This window comes from Salvelinus alpinus, chromosome 17 (genome assembly GCF_045679555.1).
Source record: "Salvelinus alpinus chromosome 17, SLU_Salpinus.1, whole genome shotgun sequence".
NCBI lineage: Eukaryota > Metazoa > Chordata > Actinopteri > Salmoniformes > Salmonidae > Salvelinus > Salvelinus alpinus.
Genome location: NC_092102.1, coordinates 25,719,191 through 25,739,790, shown reverse-complemented (window position 1 = coordinate 25,739,790; position 20,600 = coordinate 25,719,191). Strand labels below are relative to the sequence as shown.

The window sequence follows — 20,600 nt, the reverse complement described above, 5'->3', positions numbered from 1 at the left end:
AATAAAAATAAACTGTCACTCGTCCTGCCGGTGTTAAATAGTCTGCTGTTCAATATCTAAATATTCTATTTGGCTGCCGAGACCCAGGTCCACGCTCCATCACGTTGGGGGGCTGTTTGCAGGCGAACCTGGGCATGTGGTTTGCGAAATGACAGCGTGGAAAAGCATTCCCTCGTCCCCGGAGAGGATATGAAAGAGGAGCGCGGGCGGCTGCTTAGGAAATGGCTCTGTGATGTGAGGGACGGGTTGACAAGTCGATTCTTCAAACAGTCATCCAATGAAAAACCCGGCCCCATGATGCTTTTCATCAACACACAGTCGACGGTGTTGAGCAACAACCTGAGAAAGGCTGCACAGTGAATTTCATGGGTTCTGTGTGTTCAGCAGTACATCCCAGGATCTCTGCCGTGGAATGAGTGGTAATCGCTCACTCTGACAGCTCTGATAATTACATCTTCAAAGGAGACAGTGATGATCATTAATCGAAGCTCTATTCACTCCCAGTGACCGCCTCTTTATCAGGTTGACAGTGATGATGTATTTGGGAAGCGCCTCCCAATAGGACATTTGGAAAGGTTAATAGGGTTAACTGATGACGGGTTGGTTTATATTCAATTCAATAATCAATGTAAACATGGGGGGGGCAGGTGGGAGTGACAGTGTGTTACACCTCCATGGCATCATACATCTCCCCTGAGTGGTACACTACATCACCAAAAGTATTAGGACACCCCTTCAAATTAGTGGATTCGGCTATTTCAGTACACACCCATTGCTGACAGGTGTATAAAATCAAGCACACAGCCATAAAATCTCCATAGACAAACATTGGCAGTAGAATGGCCTTACTGTAGAGCTCAATCAACATGGCACCGTCATAGGATGCCACCTTTCCAACAAGTCAGTTTGGCAAATTTCTGCCCTGCTAGAGCTGCCCCGGTCAACTGTAAGTGCTGTTATTGTGAAGTGGAAAATGTCTTGGAGCAACAGCGGCTCAGCAGCGAAGTGGTAGGCCACACAAGCTCACAGAACGGGACCGCCGAGTGCTTAAGCGCATAAAAATCGTCCGTCCTTGGATGCAAGACTCACTACCGAGTTCCAACCTGCCTCTGGAAGCAACGTTGGCACAATAACTATTCGTCAGGAGCTTCATGAAATGGGTTTCCATGGCCGATCAGCCGCACACAAGCCTAAGATCACCATGCCCAATGCCAAGCGTCAGCTGGAGTTGTGTATAGCTTGCCGACTCTGGAGCAGTGGAAACGCGTTCTCTGGAGTGATGAATCACGCTTCACCATCTGGCAGTCTGACAAACAAATCTGGGTTTGGCAGATGCCAGAAGAACGCTACCTGCCCCAATGCATAGTGCCAACTGTAAAGTTTGGTGGAGGAGGAATAATGGCCTGGGGTTGTTTTTCATGGTTCGGGCTAGGCCCCTTAGTTCCGGTGAAGGGAAATCTTAATGCTAAAGCATACAATGAAATTCTAGACAATGCTGTGCTTCTAAATTTGTGGCAAAAGTTTAGGGAAGGCCCTTTCCTGTTTCACCATGACATTGCCCCCGTGCACAAAGCGAGGTCCATACAGAAATGGTTTGTCGAGATCGGTGTGGAAGAACTTGACTGGCCTGCACAGAGCCCTGACCTCAAGCCCATTGAACACCTTTGGGATGAATTGGAATGCCAACTGCGAGCCAGGCCTAATCGTCCAACATCAGTGTCCGACCTCACTAATGCTCGTTGCTGAATGGAAGCAAGTCCCCGCAGCAATGTTCCAACATCTAGTGGAAAGCCCTCCCAGAAGAGAGGAAGCTGTTATAGCAGCAAAGGGGGGACCAACTTCATATTAATGCCCATGATATTGGAATGAAATGTTCAACGAGCACTTTTGGTCGTGTAGTTTGTTTGATTAGGGCTCATTCAAACCTGGTATACAGTTGTTTCCTGTGTGACACCATTGTTGTGCAAATGTGCAGGTACCCTACTTTGGGTTAATTTCACATCCATCAATTCCATCTTTACAATGTGAAACTGTACTGGATGGATGTTCATTTAAAATGCTCTCACTGTGCAGTCATATTATAATTTTGTCTTTTCCAATCCCAGCAACAGGGCCCAGGGGTCCAACCATAGCTCCAAATGGAGGTTGGTACAATGTTGTAGGAGGGTAGGAGCCTTGGAGGATTAATTTCCAATATATGTCCACAATCCAATATATCTATATCAGCAGCAGGCAGCTTTAAGCCATTCCTATAGGCCTCAGAACCTTCAAAGCCAATGATAGGGATTTCAGAGTTAAAGCGGTGAAAAAAGAGGAGGAATATATCCCTGTTTCCCCGAACCGTCTCACCCCAACCTTTAACTTCCTCTGACAGGCGGCTGCTCGCAAATTCACTTCATCAGGGGAAAACTGCTTAACTCAAAATGGTGCACTCAAATGTGATAAAAAAGTGAACAGAACACTCAAACATGGTTTGAGGACGTCATTGAAGCCACAGCTACACTTGCTGCGCGGCAATTTCAGCGTACGGCAGTGCTTTCATGGAAAACTGGCTCTTGCTGTAGTGGTAAAAAAAAATATATGGAGGCGTAAAAATGAAACATTCAAAGCATCTAGCTAGCTGAACACAGATGGGCGCACAGGTGTCGAGATCTCTAACTTTTTCATCATTTATTTCATATTATTCATAATGCATCAAGCTTGCCTCTCTGACGCAGCACATGGATTAAGGACTCCAGAAATTCTTCAAGCAGACATCTTGGTACCTTCGTGTCAGGCGAGCAAACTTGGCAGGAGATGAAGCGGAGGTAAAAATGGAAAGGTAGATCAGCAGCATCAGAGGGCTGGTGGATTTCCACGGGTGACGGGGAAGAAACTGCGTAATAATCAAGATGAATACCAGATGGACTCCATGTGAAAAGAGGGGCTTTATGGGCAAAGTCAGACACTGTTGCATTGATTCAGGCTATTCAAAAGGAGAAACAAAATAGCAGATTCCGGTAGAGTAGCAATGATGTCTCAACCGAATCCTTTCAGTACAGTGGTCATTAAAACAACATATATTTTACATTTCAGCCCTACATTCAACCCTGCATCGATTGAGTTTCCGCAATGACGACAAGCTAAAACCCAAAGCACTTTCCAATCCGTGGCAGCAGTGGATTTCAATACGGTAATGTGAACACAATGTAGTCTCACTGCACCAAGGAGCACTGTGCCATCTGGTTGCCCCCCATTTCCAGAGTGGGCCCCAGAGCAGCCCATTCTCCCCCCTCTCTTTCTCCCCCTCTGCCTCCCTTCCTTCTCATACTCTGCTTCCCTCCCGGTCAGTCTGGGATTGGGGCTTAGGTAAGCCATAAAGTAACCATCTCCTCCATGATCCCTCTACCCCCCAAGGTCAGTCAAGGAGAAGAGCTTCAGTGGGCCCCAGAGCGACCCCATATCTTCCTTCCCCACCCCCTTCTCTCGTTTCCCCAGGTGGCACCGGCAGAGGGGCTTAGGTGGCGGCTGGCCGGGGCTCGGCAGGAGAACACAGACTGAGGAGGCTGGCAAGCAGAGCAGCACAGAGGCTCCCTTGGTTGCCACGGTCCCTGTCCCCCCTCCTCCTGGCATTGAATAACCCCTACCCCAGGCACTCTACCTGGCATGCTGGGCACACACACGTGCAACGTGATCATGCACCCAGACGCAAACACACAGTGCTGATTTGGCAGGCTGACTGGAGGGGCCCCATGTGAAGAGCCCTGCACAGGCATGAATCTTAATGCACGAGCCCTATCCATGCCTGTGACGTTCAGACCCTATCCTACCCAGGTCCGATTTCTTTTGACAAATTTAAGACCCGGCCCGAAAATCTGAAATAACTTCCTTCGTTAGTATCCATTAGCTACTCGTCTCGTTCTGTCCTCCCCCTCCCTGTGTGCTCTGCTACTGTGTGAGTATCCATAGCAACAGCCCCGCCTTGGCCTGCTCAATGACGAGAGATAACTGTTAACTAGCTACTTTTCGTCACTCTAAACTCCGGAAAAGTATTATTTTCTGTGAAATCATTTCTTCTGTCGACTCTGACAATGTTGTGGTATTATATTTGATAAGGCTGAAGCACTTCTGACACCATGTTATGATCTTAGTAAGATATCACTGTAGGCTACTGCTCAGCAGAGCACAAGCAAATGGCTCAGATTCAAAATGTTAGTGTTCAATTTAGTGATACCCAAGACCTGCCCGTACACTAGTAATTGATGAAAAAAACTGTCCGTAACCTGATGTATAGTGTCGGGGCCGTCGGCCTCGGACCGGGTAGCAGAGCTCTACCCAGGTGTAGACTGTGCACTCCAGACCCGTCTTCCTGTATGTATGTCTGTCTGTCTGTCTGTCTCTATCGGGATGAGTAGATGATTAGGCAGGAGTGGAGGCTAGATTGAGGAGTACACACTAGAGGAGAAGTGAGAGGTCTACTGGAGGGCATTGGACTCAAAATCCTGGCTCAGTGGGAAGAAAATACCACATAGTATACCACAAGTAACTAATGTTGAAGCAATGCCTCTTTCGAACTCTCTTCATTTCACAGCACGTCCTCTTCGAGGTAAACAACACTTTTCTTCAAGTGTGAAGAAGAAAATATGCTCTCTTCCAACGAATAGCAGATGAAGCTCTTCCTCAAGAGAACAGGACAATACACGATTGCTGGCCTTCGGCTCCAGAAATAAGTCTCCATTGTGAAAATTAATAGGGTTTCCTTTGTTTGGTCTTGTTATCCAAAGCAGCAAGGTAAACAGCTGTCCTCCTCCTGCCGTGTGTGTGAGGAAGAGAGATGCCTGAACATGAAAGCACGCATCGTCGACACGGCCTGAGTGAAAACAAAAAAGGCATCCTACCCCCCAACAGACACTATTTTAATAATTAAATGTACACAAAAGTCCATTTGAGAGAAAGATGCCTTTCCAATATTCATGTGACAAGATAGCAAACACTGCTCCTTTGGATTACAGATGTAGGATCTTAATTTGATCACACTGTTGCAGGAGAACCTTCCTGCAATACAGGATATTTAAAACTTTGTATATTTAAGGTTTAAAAAAAGCTTCTGAAGATTTCAATTTTCAGACTAGATTTTCCCAAAAAATTTAGCAACCCCTAAAAATGTTTAATTTTAATCCACATTTCCTGCTGCTGCAGGATTACTTTCCTGCTGTAGCAAACTGGCTCAAATTAAGATTCTACATCTGTATGTTGTTATTCATACATGAGCACAGGGGTTCCCAAACTTTTTTGGACCACGGCCCCATTTAGAGATTAAAAAATAATGCGACAACCACCATGTAAAAAATGTTATGTAATCAATACAATGTTTCCTGTTTTCATTGAGGCTACGAGTATTACAAATCAGTCTGACCGTACTTTTGACAGCATTTCAATCTGAAGGAAGTATGGTTTGAAGTGACAAATGCATCAGAAAGGCATTGGGAAGTTCAGAAGATCATCACGCAATAATTTTGTATGATCTTCTGTATAATCAAATCAAATGTATTTATAAAGCAATTTTCTACATCAACAGATGTCACAAAGTGCTTATACAGAAACCCAGCCTCAAACCCCAATCAGCAAGCAATGCAGATGTAGAAGCACAGTGGCTAGGAAAAACTCCCTAGAGAGGCAGGAACCTAGGAAGGAACCAGGATCTGAGGAGTGGCCAGTCCTCTTCTGGCTGTGCCGGGTGGAGATTAGAAGAGTACATGGCCGTTAAGGCTAGATTGTTCTTCAAGATGTCCAAACATTTATACATGACCAGCAGGGTCAAATAATAATCACAGTGGTTTTAGAGGGTGCAATAGGTATAAGAATGATTAATTCCCCCCCAGTCTGATTTAGTGCCTATTCTTGTCCACTCTGTTCTAATGAGTTCTGTGCAGCTTATGGCATTGTAGAGGGAAACAGACACATGCGTGTTCCTGAGAGTCTTATCCTTCAGTGATGGGGTCATACTATTTTGTAGCTTAAACCGTTCAAAAGATAGAACCACTTTTGTAGTAAGAAAACAGAAATTGCTCTGTTTATTACAACCACATCTAGTGGCTACCGAGGTTATATGAACCAAGCATAAAAAACATTTTTTACAGTTTCTCTTGTGACCCCCTTTTCAAATCCGGTGACTCAATATGGGGTCACAACCGCTAGTTTGGGAAACACTGCATTAGTAAATTGTACTTGGCAATTCTTTGCATTACATTGGTATTATTCCGTCACTGTAAGGCCTTTTTTCATATTCATAGGAATGACATTCCTGAAGGGCCTGAAATTAGCTCTATAGCAACAGAGTGGCTGGTGAATGTTTTTGGAGCAAATAGTCCATTTCAGGACACAGACTAAGTGTAGGCTATAATATGGAAGATACAGCATCTTCTTGTTGATAGTGTATACTGCACCCAGTGGAATAAAATGTTAACACAATTAAATATTGCACAGTTGAATAAGGTAGGCCTATTCTAACATGGTTCAAATTTAAGATTTGGTTAACACACGCTAAAGTTGTGTTCACTCCATTTGAATTGGCTGAGATGGTTGTGGCTCACTAGACTTACTAAATGTTAGGGTTGTGATACCAGTATCGCAATATTTTTCCCATGGCAAAGATGAAAACACAAAGCAGACTAAACTCTTTGGTCCTTTAAAAACCTGTTGTATGTAAAATATTGTGTGCTATATCTTGGAAAATAAATAAATGTGACTCTGGATGACAACATAACGAGGTTTGTTTCCAATATTAGGGCTGTTTTCCTAAACAAGTTAAAAGCGCTTTGTGTTTTGTTTACTTGCCACGATACTAACAAGTATCGCGATAGTGGTATTGTCCCGGCCCGACTAAATATGATACATCTAATCAGACAGTGGCACCGCCTTTCCCAATTAAGAAAGCTTTGTCATTGGCACTCGGGCGCTGAGATCTTTATTAAACACAGCAGACAAAACACAGTGTAATTATAATCAACACAATTGGGGCCCACTACACTTGGATTAGAGTGTGTCTGCAAGGGTTCCTCGGAGACTCAATGTTGACATCAACTAGTTGAATTGAATTGCAAAGCGGACCGCAGCGTTTCTGAGGCGGTCATAAGATCTAGCTTAGTGTATCGCCTGTGTGTGTCAAATGGCATCCTATTCCCTTTATAGTGCACATCTGGACCAGGCCCCATAACAAGTAGTGCACTATAAAGGGAACAGGGTGGCATTTGAGACGCACCCTTAGTGGTTGTTGAACAGTGCGCTGTTGTAAGAGAGCATATAAAAGACACTTACGCTCTATAGGGTCCCTCACTAGTGGATGGAGTAGGGTCCTTGGTGTTCCGTGGTACAAACTTAGCCTATGGACAACAACAACAAAAATGACGTTGAGAATCAATCAAGACAAGATGGACAAAGAGTGAATCACAATAGACACTGATACATTTTCTTAGAATAGCTTCTTGTGTGTCTATTATACGTTTTTCAGCTTTATCTGTGGATGTTAGATGACTAAGACAGGTGTCACATTAAACACAAAGTGCAAGGCGCTTCTCTGTCTGTAAGGTTAGGCTATGTGCAAGAGGCAGGAGCATTGGAAAGTTCAAATCATTTGAACATGGCGCTTGGGCTGGGCGATATGGCCAAAAAATCATATCTGGATTTTTTCAAACTTATTGGCGATTCATGACATACAGTACCAGTCAAAGGTTTGGACACACCAACTCATTCCAGAGTTTTACTTTATTTTTACTATTTTCTACATTGTAGAATAACAGTGAAGACATCAAAACTATGAAATAACACATATGGAATTATGTAGTAACCAAATAAAGTGTTAAACAAATCTAAATATATTTATATTTTAGATTCTAAAAATAGCCACTATTTGCCTTGATGGCAGCTTTGCACACTCTTGGCATTCTCTCAACCAGCTTCATGAGGTAGTCACCTGGAATGTATTTCAATTAACAGGTGTACCTTGTTCAAAGTCAATTTGTGCAATTTCTTTCCTTCTTAATGCGTTTGAGCCAATCGGTTGTGACAAAGTAGGGGTGGTATACAGAAGCTAGCCCTATTTGGTAAAAGACCAAATCCATATTATGGCAAGAACAGCTGAAATAAGCAAAGAGAAACGACAATCCATCATTACTTTAAGACATAAAGGTCAGTCAATGCGGAAAATTGAGAATTTTTTCAGTTTCTTCAAGTGCAGTCGCAAAAACTATCAAACTGGCTCTTATGAAGACTGCCACAGGAAAGGAAGACCCAGAGTTACATCTGCTGAAGAGGATAAGTTCATTAGAGTTAACTGCACCCCAAATAAATGCTTCACAGAGTTCAAGTAACAGACACATCTCAACATCAACTGTTCAAAGGAGACTGCATAAATCAGTCCTTCATGGTCAAATTCCTGCAAAGAAACAAACCACTACTAAAGGACACCAATAAGAAGAAGAAACTTGCTTGGACCAAGAAACATGAGCAATGGACATTAGACTGGTGGAAATCTGTCCTTTGGTCCGATGAGACCAAAATGTAGATTTTTGGTTCCAACCGCCGTGTCTTTGTGAGACACAGAGTAGGTGAACGGATGATCTCCGCATGTGTGGTTCCCAAAGTGAAGCATGGAGGAGGAGGTGTGATGGTGTGCTTTGCTGGTGACACGGTCTGTGATTTATTTAGAATTCAAAAGGCACACTTAAACAGCATGGCTACCACAGCATTCTGCAGTGATACGCCAAACCATCTGGGTTGCTCTTAGAGGGACTATCATTTGTTTTTCAACAGTACAATGACCCAAAACACACTTCCAGGCTGTGTAAGGGCTATTTGACCAAGGAGAGATTGAGTGCTGCATCATAATCACCTGACCTGAACCCAAATTGGGATGAGTTGGACCGCAGAGTGAAGAAAAAGCAGCCAACAAGTGCTCAGCATGTGTAGGAACACCTTCAAAACTGTTGGAAGAGCATTCCTCATGAAACTGGTTGATAGAATGCCAAGCGTGTGCAAAGCTGTCATCAAGGTAAAGGGTGGCTACCTTGAAGAATCTAAAATATCAAATATATTTTGACATGTTTAACACTTTTTTGGTTACTACATGATCCATATGTGTTATTTCATAGTGTTGATGTCTTCACTATTATTCTACAACGTAGAAAATAGTAAAAAATAAAGAAAACCCCTTAAATAAGTAGGTGTTTCCGAACTTTTGACTGGTGCTCAAAATAAGTGTTGTACAATTAAAAGGTCAAATACACTGCATTTCAAACAGGCAGTAATAATCTAATGAATTCAGGACTTGTGAAGTTATACCTAGGCTATAACTATAAGCCTTCCACAACCATAAAGACCCACCAATAATTTAATTATTTTATCAAAATAGTTTAACCTGCTTTATTTGCAATAATCAATGATCTTGTTTTCAAGGTTGTCTATGAAAATGCCCTTTTTTGTTAAATTTAACTAGAACCATGCATAACGCACATTCACTAATAATGATTAACTTCTTGCCGTATGCATTAGACTACAGAGCATTAACACAGGTCTCACCAACAATCTCTGAAGTCCACGTGCTAGTGATTAGCCAGCTAATCTTTATATTTCAAGTTTAGCCAAAGCACAACTTGGATCTATTTGCTAGCTAACAAGGCAGAACAGTTGAATTGTTATGAACACACCCTTCTGTCTGTCTCCAACTGTTTGAACAGCATGTTGGCCTGTCCACTTTGTTCACATGTTGAAATCAAGTGGTCTACCTTATTTCTCAGAATGACAACGAGTTGCCAATTCCTTATATAATTGTGTCTTATGCTTATTGCAAATTTATAAATAACAGACTAGACAGCTAGTATGACAGCCTGGCTAAAATGCTGCATGTGGTAACCCCAATGCCGTGCGCGACAAACTGAGCATTCATTTTCCAGAATCAATGTTCATTGATACTCCTGTTTTGGTGGTGTCCGCTCTCTGCACAATTTGAGTAGTTGAGACAAAAAAAGGGTATCGTTAGAAAAGGTAACTTCTCTTTTACAGTAAAATAATGTCTCAATGTGTTTCAGTGTCCATATGACCCATTCTGTTGGATCAAACCTCAAATGCAAATAGCAAGTTGAAACCGCTTGTCGGAGAGGAAGATGTGATCTTTCAACTTTGTTGGCCTGAGGGGCTTTGTGTCTGTGTAACACAGAGGAAGAGGCAAAGCAAAGAGTGAGCTAAAATTTGTCCAAAATAAGGCCAATGCGTTTCTATGGGGTTATTTTGGACCTAAGCTTGTTGACTGCCTTTCCGCCTTTGGGACAACTCCCATTGTTAGGGCGGAGACGTGCATCTTGTCATTATATACAGATCTCTGTTGTAAATGGGAAGGTGCACATAGCACATAGGACCGAAAGAGGTCCCGAAAGACGAGACCAAAAATACAACACGAGAACAAGCAGACAACCACTCATAAAAAAGAAAAATAACAAAACCTTGATTCTCATTAAAACATACATTTAGAATTAATTAAATACATCGCTCAGCCCTACTCGGAGCCCCCAAATACTCTTGGCACGTGACACTGATATAAATGCCACCCTTCAGAGCCTATGCTCCTCCTCCATAGGAAAACCAATGGCTGGCCCAATGCTGTTGATGCAAATGTAATGCGAAACTCTCTAAGGCTAATAGAGGTACAAGTATACAATAATAATACAAGTATTATACCTGTCGGTTTAAAGTGTTACACAACATTAAATAGACCTATTTCCTACAAGGAAAAGTACACTGGATTTTTCTTCCCTCAATGACAGAAGGGGTCTTGATTCAGTATCAATCAATTCAGGAATCAAATATTTTTCTATTGTTGAATTTACATTTAAATTAATCTTTCTTCATGTGCTAAATTGATGGTGAATTGACCTCAACCCTGTAGTGGTCTAGACCACAGACTAACTACGAGTTGATAATCTCCCATGATAATCCTTCACATGGCTCTTGATGGGAAAATTCTGAGACTGTAATTAAGGTGTGTGTTGTGTATCGGGACATAGATAATCACCTTCTGTCCCCCTCGGTGGCCTGAGGTTCTGTCATGCTGGAAAAGAGGTGCAGGATGGTGAAGCCGCACCCCAGTGCATGCTGGGAGCCGTCTGCCCTGGGCTGTAACGCCACCAGCTCCACCACGGCCACCACGCTTGGCAGACGCAGAGAGGTGTGGAGGTACACCACCTTCAATGGAACACACACAGGACAAGATATGATTGAATGAGTGAGTGCCAAGATCATTAGTATTGAGGTTAAACAGTGGGGTACGCAAAGAAAACAGACGGGCACAATTTATCATGAACTACAACACCACAAGGTAAAAGAAAAGTGAGCTAGTACCAAGCGATAAATGCATTTTGAGGACAGTTCAGTTACATTTTTTAATAATCTATCACGGTTTTCGATTTAGTTTCAATAAAATAAAATACACAATTAAAACAATTAAAAGTCCTATGATGGTATTATCCATCATTTATTATATAATATCAGTTGTGTATATTAGATTTGCTTTATTTGCTGACTTTATTTCATTCCAGGTCATCATCTCATCTCTATAAAGCTGCTGCCTATGCTGTCTGACAAAATCAATATTTTAGTAGTTCTTCAAAATAAATAAGGTATATTTTGGACTGCTAAATACCAACGATCAATCACTTCGATCATGCATTTTCAGGTAGAGATACCTCAAAGCAACTGCTCTCTATCCCTCTCGATCGTGCATTCTTCAGTCTCCCTCTCCATGTCTGCCCCACACTAAACTAACGTAGCAGGCGTAATAGAAACACACAGACCAGACAAGTAGTCCCGCAATGGATTATGGTCATTGAAATTAATTACCTCGGTTTCTGCGCTAAACTACTTTGCTGGTGACATGACATGCTTTGCTGGTGACACTGTCTGTGATTTATTTAGAATTCAAGGCACACTTAACCAGCATGGCTACCACAGCATTCTGCAGCGATACGCCATCCCATCTGGTTTGCTCTTAGTGGGACTATAATTTGTTTTTCAATGACCCAACACACCTCCAGGCTGTGTAAGGGCTATTTGACCAAGAAGGAGAGTGATGGAGTGCTGCATCAGATGATCTGGCCTCCACAATCACCTGACCTCAACCCAATTGAAATGGTTTGGGATGAGTTGGACCACAGAGTGAAGGAAAAGCAGCCAACAATTGCTCAGCATATGTGGGAACTCCATCAAGACTGTTGGAAAAGCATTCTAGGAGAAGCTGGTTGAGAGAATGCCAAGAGTGTGCAAAGCTGTCATCAAGACAACTGGTGGCTACTTTGAAGAATCTAAAATATATTTTTATTTGTTTGACACTTTTTTGGTTACCACATGATTCCATATGTGTTATTTCATAGTTTTGATGTCTTCACTTCCCTCACGACGCCAGGTCAGCGGAGTCAATCACCACCTTCCGGAGACACCTGAAACCCCACCTCTTTAAGGAATACCTAGGATAGGATAAAGTAATCCTTCTAACCCCCCCCCCCCCCCCCCCCCCTTAAAAGAGTTAGATGCACTATTGTAAAGTGGTTGTTCCACTGGATATCATAAGGTGAATGCACCAATTTGTAAGTCGCTCTGGATAAGAGCGTCTGCTAAATGACTTAAATGTAAATGTAAATGTTCACTATTATTCTACAATGTAGAAAATAGTAAAGAAAAACCCTTGAATGAGTAGGTGTGGCCAAACTTTTGACTGGTACTCTATGTTGAATATTGGCCTGTTGGAAAGTACAACCCCCTACTACAATCGCACAGTTCGGTCTTGATCTGATTTATTTCTAGAGAAAGCGAGTGTTCATCTCAAAGTTAACTGAATGACTGACACATTGAGATACAGATGAGCTACATATTACATTCAGGTACTTATGATAAATGTAGGTATTATTGCACTTGATGTGAAGGAACAGAGAGAAAGAGCCGTGGATGTGAAGAATATGGACGAAGTGGGTGAAGAAGATATCAGAAAATCACACCTTTATTTTCAAGCAAAGAGGTAGCCAAAGTCCTCACATTCATCTTGATAATAACAAGTATTTTCAATGGCTTAATGCAGTTAGTATGGGGTGATTCTTTCTCATGAAAACATGTGTTCTTTTATATTCGTCCTTTTTGGTGAAATTCTCTCTGGGTATGCCAGTGCAGTCTGTCTCCAGGTATTTCCCTGGTTTGTAAATGAGAGCTAAACATACACCCAGGGTTGCAGAGATCCTATCTCAGTGGGGGGAGGTGAGCATCAAATATAGCATCCTAATAAAGAAGGATTTTCACAGGTACACCCCCTGGTAAGACAGGGGCTTTTTTGGAAATTCTCACTTAACTTCAAATTTGTGGATTCTGCTATTTCAGCCACACCCGTTGCTGACAGGTGTATAAAATCGAGCGCACAGCCATGCATTCTCCAAAGACAAACATTGGCAGTAGACTTTCAACATGGCACCATAATAGGATGCCACCTTTCCTGCCCCGGTCAACTGTAAGTGTTGTTATTGTGAAGTGGAAACATCTAGGAGCAACAATGGCTCAGCCGTGAAGTGGTAGGGCACACAAGCTCACAGAGCAGGACCGGCGAGTGCTGAAGCGCTTAGTGCGTAAAAATCGTCTGTCCTCAGTTACAACACTCACTACAGAGGTTCAAACTGCATCTGGAAGCAATGTCAGTACAAGAACAGAGCTTCATGAAATGGGTTTCCATGGCCAAGCAGCTGCTCTCTCAAGCCTAAGATCACAAAGCTCATTGCCAAGTGTCGGCTAGAGTGGTGTAAAGCTCGCCACCATTGGACTCTGGAGCAGTGGAAACGTGTTCTATGGAGTGATGAATCAGGCTTCATCATCTGGCAGTCCGACAGACGAATCTGGGTTTGGCGGATGCCAGGAGAACGCTAACTGCCCGAATGCATAGTGCCAACTGTAAAGTTTGGTGGAGGAGGAAAGATGGTTGGGTGCTGTTTTTCATGGTTCGGGCTAGGCCCCTTATTTCGTGTGAAGGGACATCTTAACGCTACAGCATACAATTACATTCTAGACAATTCTGTGCTTCCACCTTTGTTACAACAGTTTGGGGAAGGCCCTTTCAGCCTAGTGGTTAAAGCGTTGGGCCAGTAACTGAAAGGTTGCTGGATCAAATCCCCGAGCTGACAAGGTAAAAATCTGTCGTTCTGCCCCTGAACAAGGCAGTTAACCCACTGTTCCCCGTGCGCCGAAGACGTGGATGTCGATTAAGGCAGCCCCCCGCACATCTCTGATTCAGGGGTGGGTTAAATGCGGAAGACACGTTTCATTTGAAGGCATTCAGTTGTACAAATGACTAGGTATCCCCCTTTCCTCTTTCAGCATGACAATGCCCCGTGCACAAAGCAAAGTCCATACAGAAATGGTTTGTCGAGATCAGTGTGGAAGAACTTGACTGGCCTGCAAAGAGCCCTGACCTTAACCCCATCGAACACCGTTGGGATGAATTGGAACGCAGACTGCGAGCCAGGCCTAATTGCTCAATATCAGTGCCCGACCTCACTAATCCTCTTGTTGCTGAATGGAAGCAAGTCCCTGCAACAATGTTCCAACATCTAGTGGAAAGCCTTCCCAGAAGAGTGGAGGCTGTTACAGCAGCAAAGGGGGGACCAACTCCATATTAATGCCCATGATTTTGGAATGAGATGTTTGATGAGCAGGTGTCCAAATACTTTCATCATGTATTGTATTTCCCGAAAGATCATTGCTAGCCTATGCATTCATAACAAATTAGACTAGGAGAATAATAATACAGGTTAAAATAACCATCTTCGATGCCACACACAGCCTATAGTCTATATTTGCATTGCTTTAAATGTACAGCATGAGAGTTAAGCATGGTAAATTAGCCAACACATTCTATGATCTATTGGTCCCGTAAGCCTGTTTGTTTCTAACATCCAGAACAGGAAAAAATGTAATTGAGTGAAAGACGACAAGAGGTAAGCAAGCTTGAAATACAGAGGCAATTTCTGATGAACCCCTGCCTCAGCCTGTTCCTTTTACTCTGTCGGCTGCTCCGAGTAGGCGGAGATGTATTCAAATTTTAAACCACAGGGGCATCGCATTTTACCCACATCAATCTTTTATCTTCGCCATTTAGTGCACAACATGTTTTAACTCAAAATCACCTCCTGGACGTTTTTCAAATGCAGCTGCATAAAAATGGAGAGAAGTGAGAGGTAAAAAAAAAAAAGGAAAGAGAGAAAGAGAGGTTGGCTCGTCAGCCAGGCCTTTGCTATTCGGAGGACAGCATCAAGTACATTGTGCCTCGCAGTTTAAAGATCTCGACTTGGTACATGATTCATCATTAACACATTATGCACTTGACCTTGTCAAGAACAATTCAATGATCCAGAAAGTGATGGCTGACAATGTCTTAGAATTCTGCATGGCTGACTCTGAATTAGTATGGAGAAATCCAATACTAAAACACTATGGAAAAGTCCGATTAGAAATTATGTAGGACAGAAAATGAGTTTGGGGGTGCATGAATTGAAATAGATATTTTTCAAATAGTAATCTTGTCTCGTTCTAGAATGGCCATCGTGCACAGCTTCCGTGCGTGTATGTGTGCGTTGAAAGCTCAGAGAAATGTGTTGGCAAACACAAAAACCGGCTAGGCTTAGGAAATGTAACCCCCCCCCCCCCAAAGAATGTATTTAATTCAATATCCATTTATTGAAAACTTTCCCTCTACTTGGTTTGAATAAACAGAGTTGTAGGAATCGATATTTTCTATAATGTTTACTCCCCTGCGATAATACTGATTTGAATTGTGGTGGACATGGTTCTGAACATGGATTTCCAAATCAAAGACGGAGTCCTCCTTTGTCTAGAGCTTCTATTTGATTCTCCTCCAAATTGATTCCCTTCCAATTCCTCTAAATTCAACTGCTCTTATTCAAATAGCCTTTCTCAATTTGCAGGGATTCCAATACCTGGAGGACAGAGTTTAACAAGCAAACGCAAACTCTAACATGATTGAGATCTTAAACAAAAGAAGGGTATCAACGGGTGCCATGTGACTTTGACCCCTTCAAACAAAAAGGCAGTTTTCCAATCCCAACATCATCATTCGTCAGAATATTCTTCACTATACATTTACATTTACATTTAAGTCATTTAGCAGACGCTCTTATCCAGAGCGACTTACAAATTGGTGCATTCACCTTATGATATCCAGTGGAACAACCACTTTACAATAGTGCATCTAACTCTTTTAAGGGGGAGGGGGGTTAGAAGGATTACTTTATCCTATCCTAGGTATTCCTTAAAGAGGTGGGGTTTCAGGTGTCTCCGGAAGGTGGTGATTGACTCCGCTGACCTGGCGTCGTGAGGGAGTTTGTTCCACCATTGGGGTGCCAGAGCAGCGAACAGTTTTGACTGGGCTGAACGGGAACTGTACTTCCTCAGAGGTAGGGAGGCGAGCAGGCCAGAGGTGGATGAACGCAGTGCCCTTGTTTGGGTGTAGGGCCTGATCAGAGCCTGAAGGTACGGAGGTGCCGTTCCCCTCACAGCTCCGTAGGCAAGCACCATGGTCTTGTAGCGGATGCGAGCTTCAACTGGAAGCCAGTGGAGAGAGCGGAGGAGCGGGGTGACGTGAGAGAACTTGGGAAAGTTGAACACCAGACGGGCTGCGGCGTTCTGGATGAGTTGTAGGGGTTTAATGGCACAGGCAGGGAGCCCAGCCAACAGCGAGTTGCAGTAATCCAGACGGGAGATGACAAGTGCCTGGATTAGGACCTGCGCCGCTTCCTGCGTGAGGCAGGGTCGTACTCTGCGAATGTTGTAGAGCATGAACCTACAGGAACGGGTCACCGCCTTGATGTTAGTTGAGAACGACAGGGTGTTGTCCAGGATCACGCCAAGGTTCTTAGCACTCTGGGAGGAGGACACAATGGAGTTGTCAACCGTGATGGCGAGATCATGGAACGGGCAGTCCTTCCCCGGGAGGAAGAGCAGCTCCGTCTTGCCGAGGTTCAGCTTGAGGTGGTGATCCGTCATCCACACTGATATGTCTGCCAGACATGCAGAGATGCGATTCACCACCTGGTTATCAGAGGGGGGAAAGGAGAAGATTAATTGTGTGTCGTCTGCATAGCAATGATAGGAGAGACCATGTGAGGATATGACAGAGCCAAGTGACTTGGTGTATAGCGAGAATAGGAGAGGGCCTAGAACAGAGCCCTGGGGGACACCAGTGGTGAGAGCACGTGGTGCGGAGACAGATTCTCGCCACGCCACCTGGTAGGAGCGACCTGTCAGGTAGGACGCAATCCAAGCGTGGGCCGCGCCGGAGATGCCCAGCTCGGAGAGGGTGGAGAGGAGGATCTGATGGTTCACAGTATCAAAGGCAGCCGATAGGTCTAGAAGGATGAGAGCATATACATCTATAGGCTATTATTGTGAGGGGCAGGCCACACATCCACCATCAAATAGCAGATGCTGACACTTGAATTACATTCTAATTGACTTCAGTGAAACTTCAAAGTTGGTCAACCATGGTTTGCCAGTGCTGTGGTAAGATAGTGTAAAACTAGATGGTAACTTTACATGAATTGAGTTGTGGAGCATGATTTAGCTCTTGCAAAGCAGTTACATTTAGTCAAAGTTAAATGTAGTAAAATAATTGTTCTGATTACTTTGATATACTAATATATCAACCTTATTACTGTAGGGCAGTTAAATCAAATTTCATCAGAAATAACTACATTCGGATTACTACACTTTTATACACTCTCCTACTAGAATACCACAGTATATGACAACTGTAGTGATAGAGCACAGAAAACAACTGAGGCATTGTTGAAGTTTTAAATAATTAAAACACTCTTTTTCACAACATATTTTGACAAAGGTGTGTGGGGGGGGGGGGGGGGGGGTCGCTCTCAAAAATCACACTTTTAAAGATCGCTTGCCATTTCATGGTTGCAAAAAATTCTAATTATGCGCCTAATTTCAGTTTGTGACAAAACAAGCAAGTATAGTGTAGAGAATCATTGTACCATCTAAACCGCCATGAAATACACTACATGGCCAAAAGTATGCTCGTCGAACATCTCATTACAAAATCATGGGCATTTATATGGAGTTGGCAAACAATGCAACCGAGGACAGACTATTTTTAATCCCTACGCGCTTCAGCACTCGGCGGTCCCATTCTGTGAGCTTGTGTGGCCTACCACTTCGCGGCTGAGCCGTTGTTGCTCCTAGATGTTTCCACTTCCACATTTGCCGAACTGACTTGTTGGAAAGGTGGCATCCTATGACGGTGCCATGTTAAAAGTCACTGAGCTCTTCAGTAAGGCCATTCTACTGCCAATGTTTGTCTATGGAGATTGAAGGGGTGTCCACATACACTACATAGCCAAAAGTATCTTTCCATAACCAAAAGTATTGCATTTTCAGCTATGAGAATAACGGCCTTCAGTATTTTCAATGAGAATAACGGCCTTCAAAAATCGGCAGGCCCGTTCTGTGAGCTTGTGTGGCCTACACGTTCACGGAGCTTTTCAGTAAGGCCATTCTACTGCCAATGTTTGTCTATGGAGATTGAAGGGGTGTCCACATACACTACATAGCCAAAAGTATATTTTCCATAACCCAAAATATTGTACTTTTCAGGTTGTGTACAAAACTGAAAGTAAAAGGTGCAAAAAGTAAACTTCATAACAGAAAGCATAGAATAGATCATAGCGCACATAGAACAGATCTACCGCTTCTTAGACTTGCGTCAATGAGAATTACAGATCTATAAAAAACTGTGAATATGTTTGGGTTGCACAAAAAGTTATATATTGCAGGTTTTAAAAAATTAAAGAAAGATTGGTCCACAACAATGCTTAAACCACATCAGGACACCACTTTTAAGGTCTGGAAAAAAATAGAACACTTTTGGATTTATGGGTGTAGTGATCTTTTAGATGAAGTGCAACAATGTTCCTGTAGCGCTCATGTGGTTGCAGAGTTAGCAAAACAAATTTCCATTTGATGCAATTTATAATGACATCATTCTGTCAGGTAGGCATGGGCTACTTTTGTAGGTTTTTGGGAAAGCCTTTCCATGTCTACCAGAATAAGTTTATCATTAGCATTATCGCTAACAGCTACACATGTGCGAGCACTGCATACACACAGACAGGGGCACTCCTGTGCCGTTTCAAAAAGTTGCAGGAAAATACAAAACACTGATGCTAACTGACTAAACGGAATAGGCTACAGAAATGTCTGAACTACAGTTGTGTGTGAAAACACACACACAACCAAACTGAAATAAGTTTTCCCCTTTAGCCTACTTATCAGATTAATATACTGTGTTGTTATTAGGGGTGTGACAACCTGGCTATACTTCTAATCGTATACATAAATTGACAGATGATAATCGTGATCGGAATAAACGGAAGTGTTTATTATGCCTAAGTAGATGTTATCAAAATATGTATCTCCCTGCAGGGTTACAGTCCAAAAAAGCTGCAGATTAGGAGCAGAGCGCTTGGAGGTGTCTGTGTGTCATGTCCTCAAAACTTGCAGCGGCCAGACAAGTTTGCTGTAACTCAGAATGCGCATTAACGTTTCTTCCTAATTTCTATGTTGTGTAATAATTTAAAAAAAGACAGGAAGCAAAGTGTTTGCAATGACATCTTCGGTATGCATTGTGTGATTTTAACCAATTATGAGTAGGCCTTACGTGGAAACACTTATCTTCCTCTATCTTTTTACCTACAAAAAAAATAGTATAGAAATCTGCCCATCACATATGTTGATGTTGGGGTGGTGCTGGAGATGATGTATATTGAAGCAGGGAAAAATGACATTTTGAATTAAAACAGTGTAAAAGTAGCATTCTAAAAAATAACTACAGTGAGGGGAAAAAGTATTTGATCCCCTGCTGATTTTGTACGTTTGCCCACTGACAAAGAAATGATCAGTCTATAATTTTAATGGTAGGTTTATTTGAACAGTGAGAGACAGAATAACAACAAAAAAATCCAGAAAAACGCATGTCAAAAACGTTATAAATTGTTTTGCATTTTAATGAGGGAAATAAGTATTTGACCCCCTCTCAATCAGAAAGATTTCTGGCTCCCAGGTGTCTTTCATACAGGTAACGAGCTGAGATTAGGAGCACACTCTTAAAGGGAGTGCTCCTAATCTCAGTTTCTTACCTGTATAAAAGACACCTGTCCACAGAAGCAATCAATCAATCAGATTCCAAACTCTCCACCATGGCCAAGACCAAAGAGCTCTCCAAGGATGTCAGGGACAAGATTGTAGATCTACACAAGGCTGGAATGGGCTACAAGACCATTGCCAAGCAGCTTGGTGAGAAGGTGACAACAATTGGTGCGATTATTCGCAAATGGAAGAAACACAAAAGAACTGTCAAACTCCCTTGACCTAGGGCTCCATGCAAGATCTCACCTCGTGGAGTTGCAATGATCATGAGAATGGTGAGGAATCAGCCCAGAACTACACAGGAGGATCTTGTCAATGATCTCAAGGCAGCTGGGACCATAGTCACCAAGAAAACAATTGGTAACACA

The 20,600-nt window shown here is 42.8% G+C and overlaps 1 protein-coding gene across 1 annotated transcript in view; it reads right to left on the bottom strand.

Moving 5' to 3' along the window:
* nphp4 (nephronophthisis 4) overlaps nucleotides 1-20,600 on the bottom strand; it is a 214,315-nt gene that overhangs the window by 152,924 nt on the left and 40,791 nt on the right. The window contains exons 3-4 of the mRNA XM_071348201.1: nucleotides 11,045-11,214; nucleotides 7,297-7,361 (exon numbers count right to left, since the gene is read on the bottom strand). Coding sequence (XP_071204302.1) covers nucleotides 7,297-7,361; nucleotides 11,045-11,214 — 235 coding nt within the window. The remainder of the gene's footprint in view (nucleotides 1-7,296; nucleotides 7,362-11,044; nucleotides 11,215-20,600) is intronic.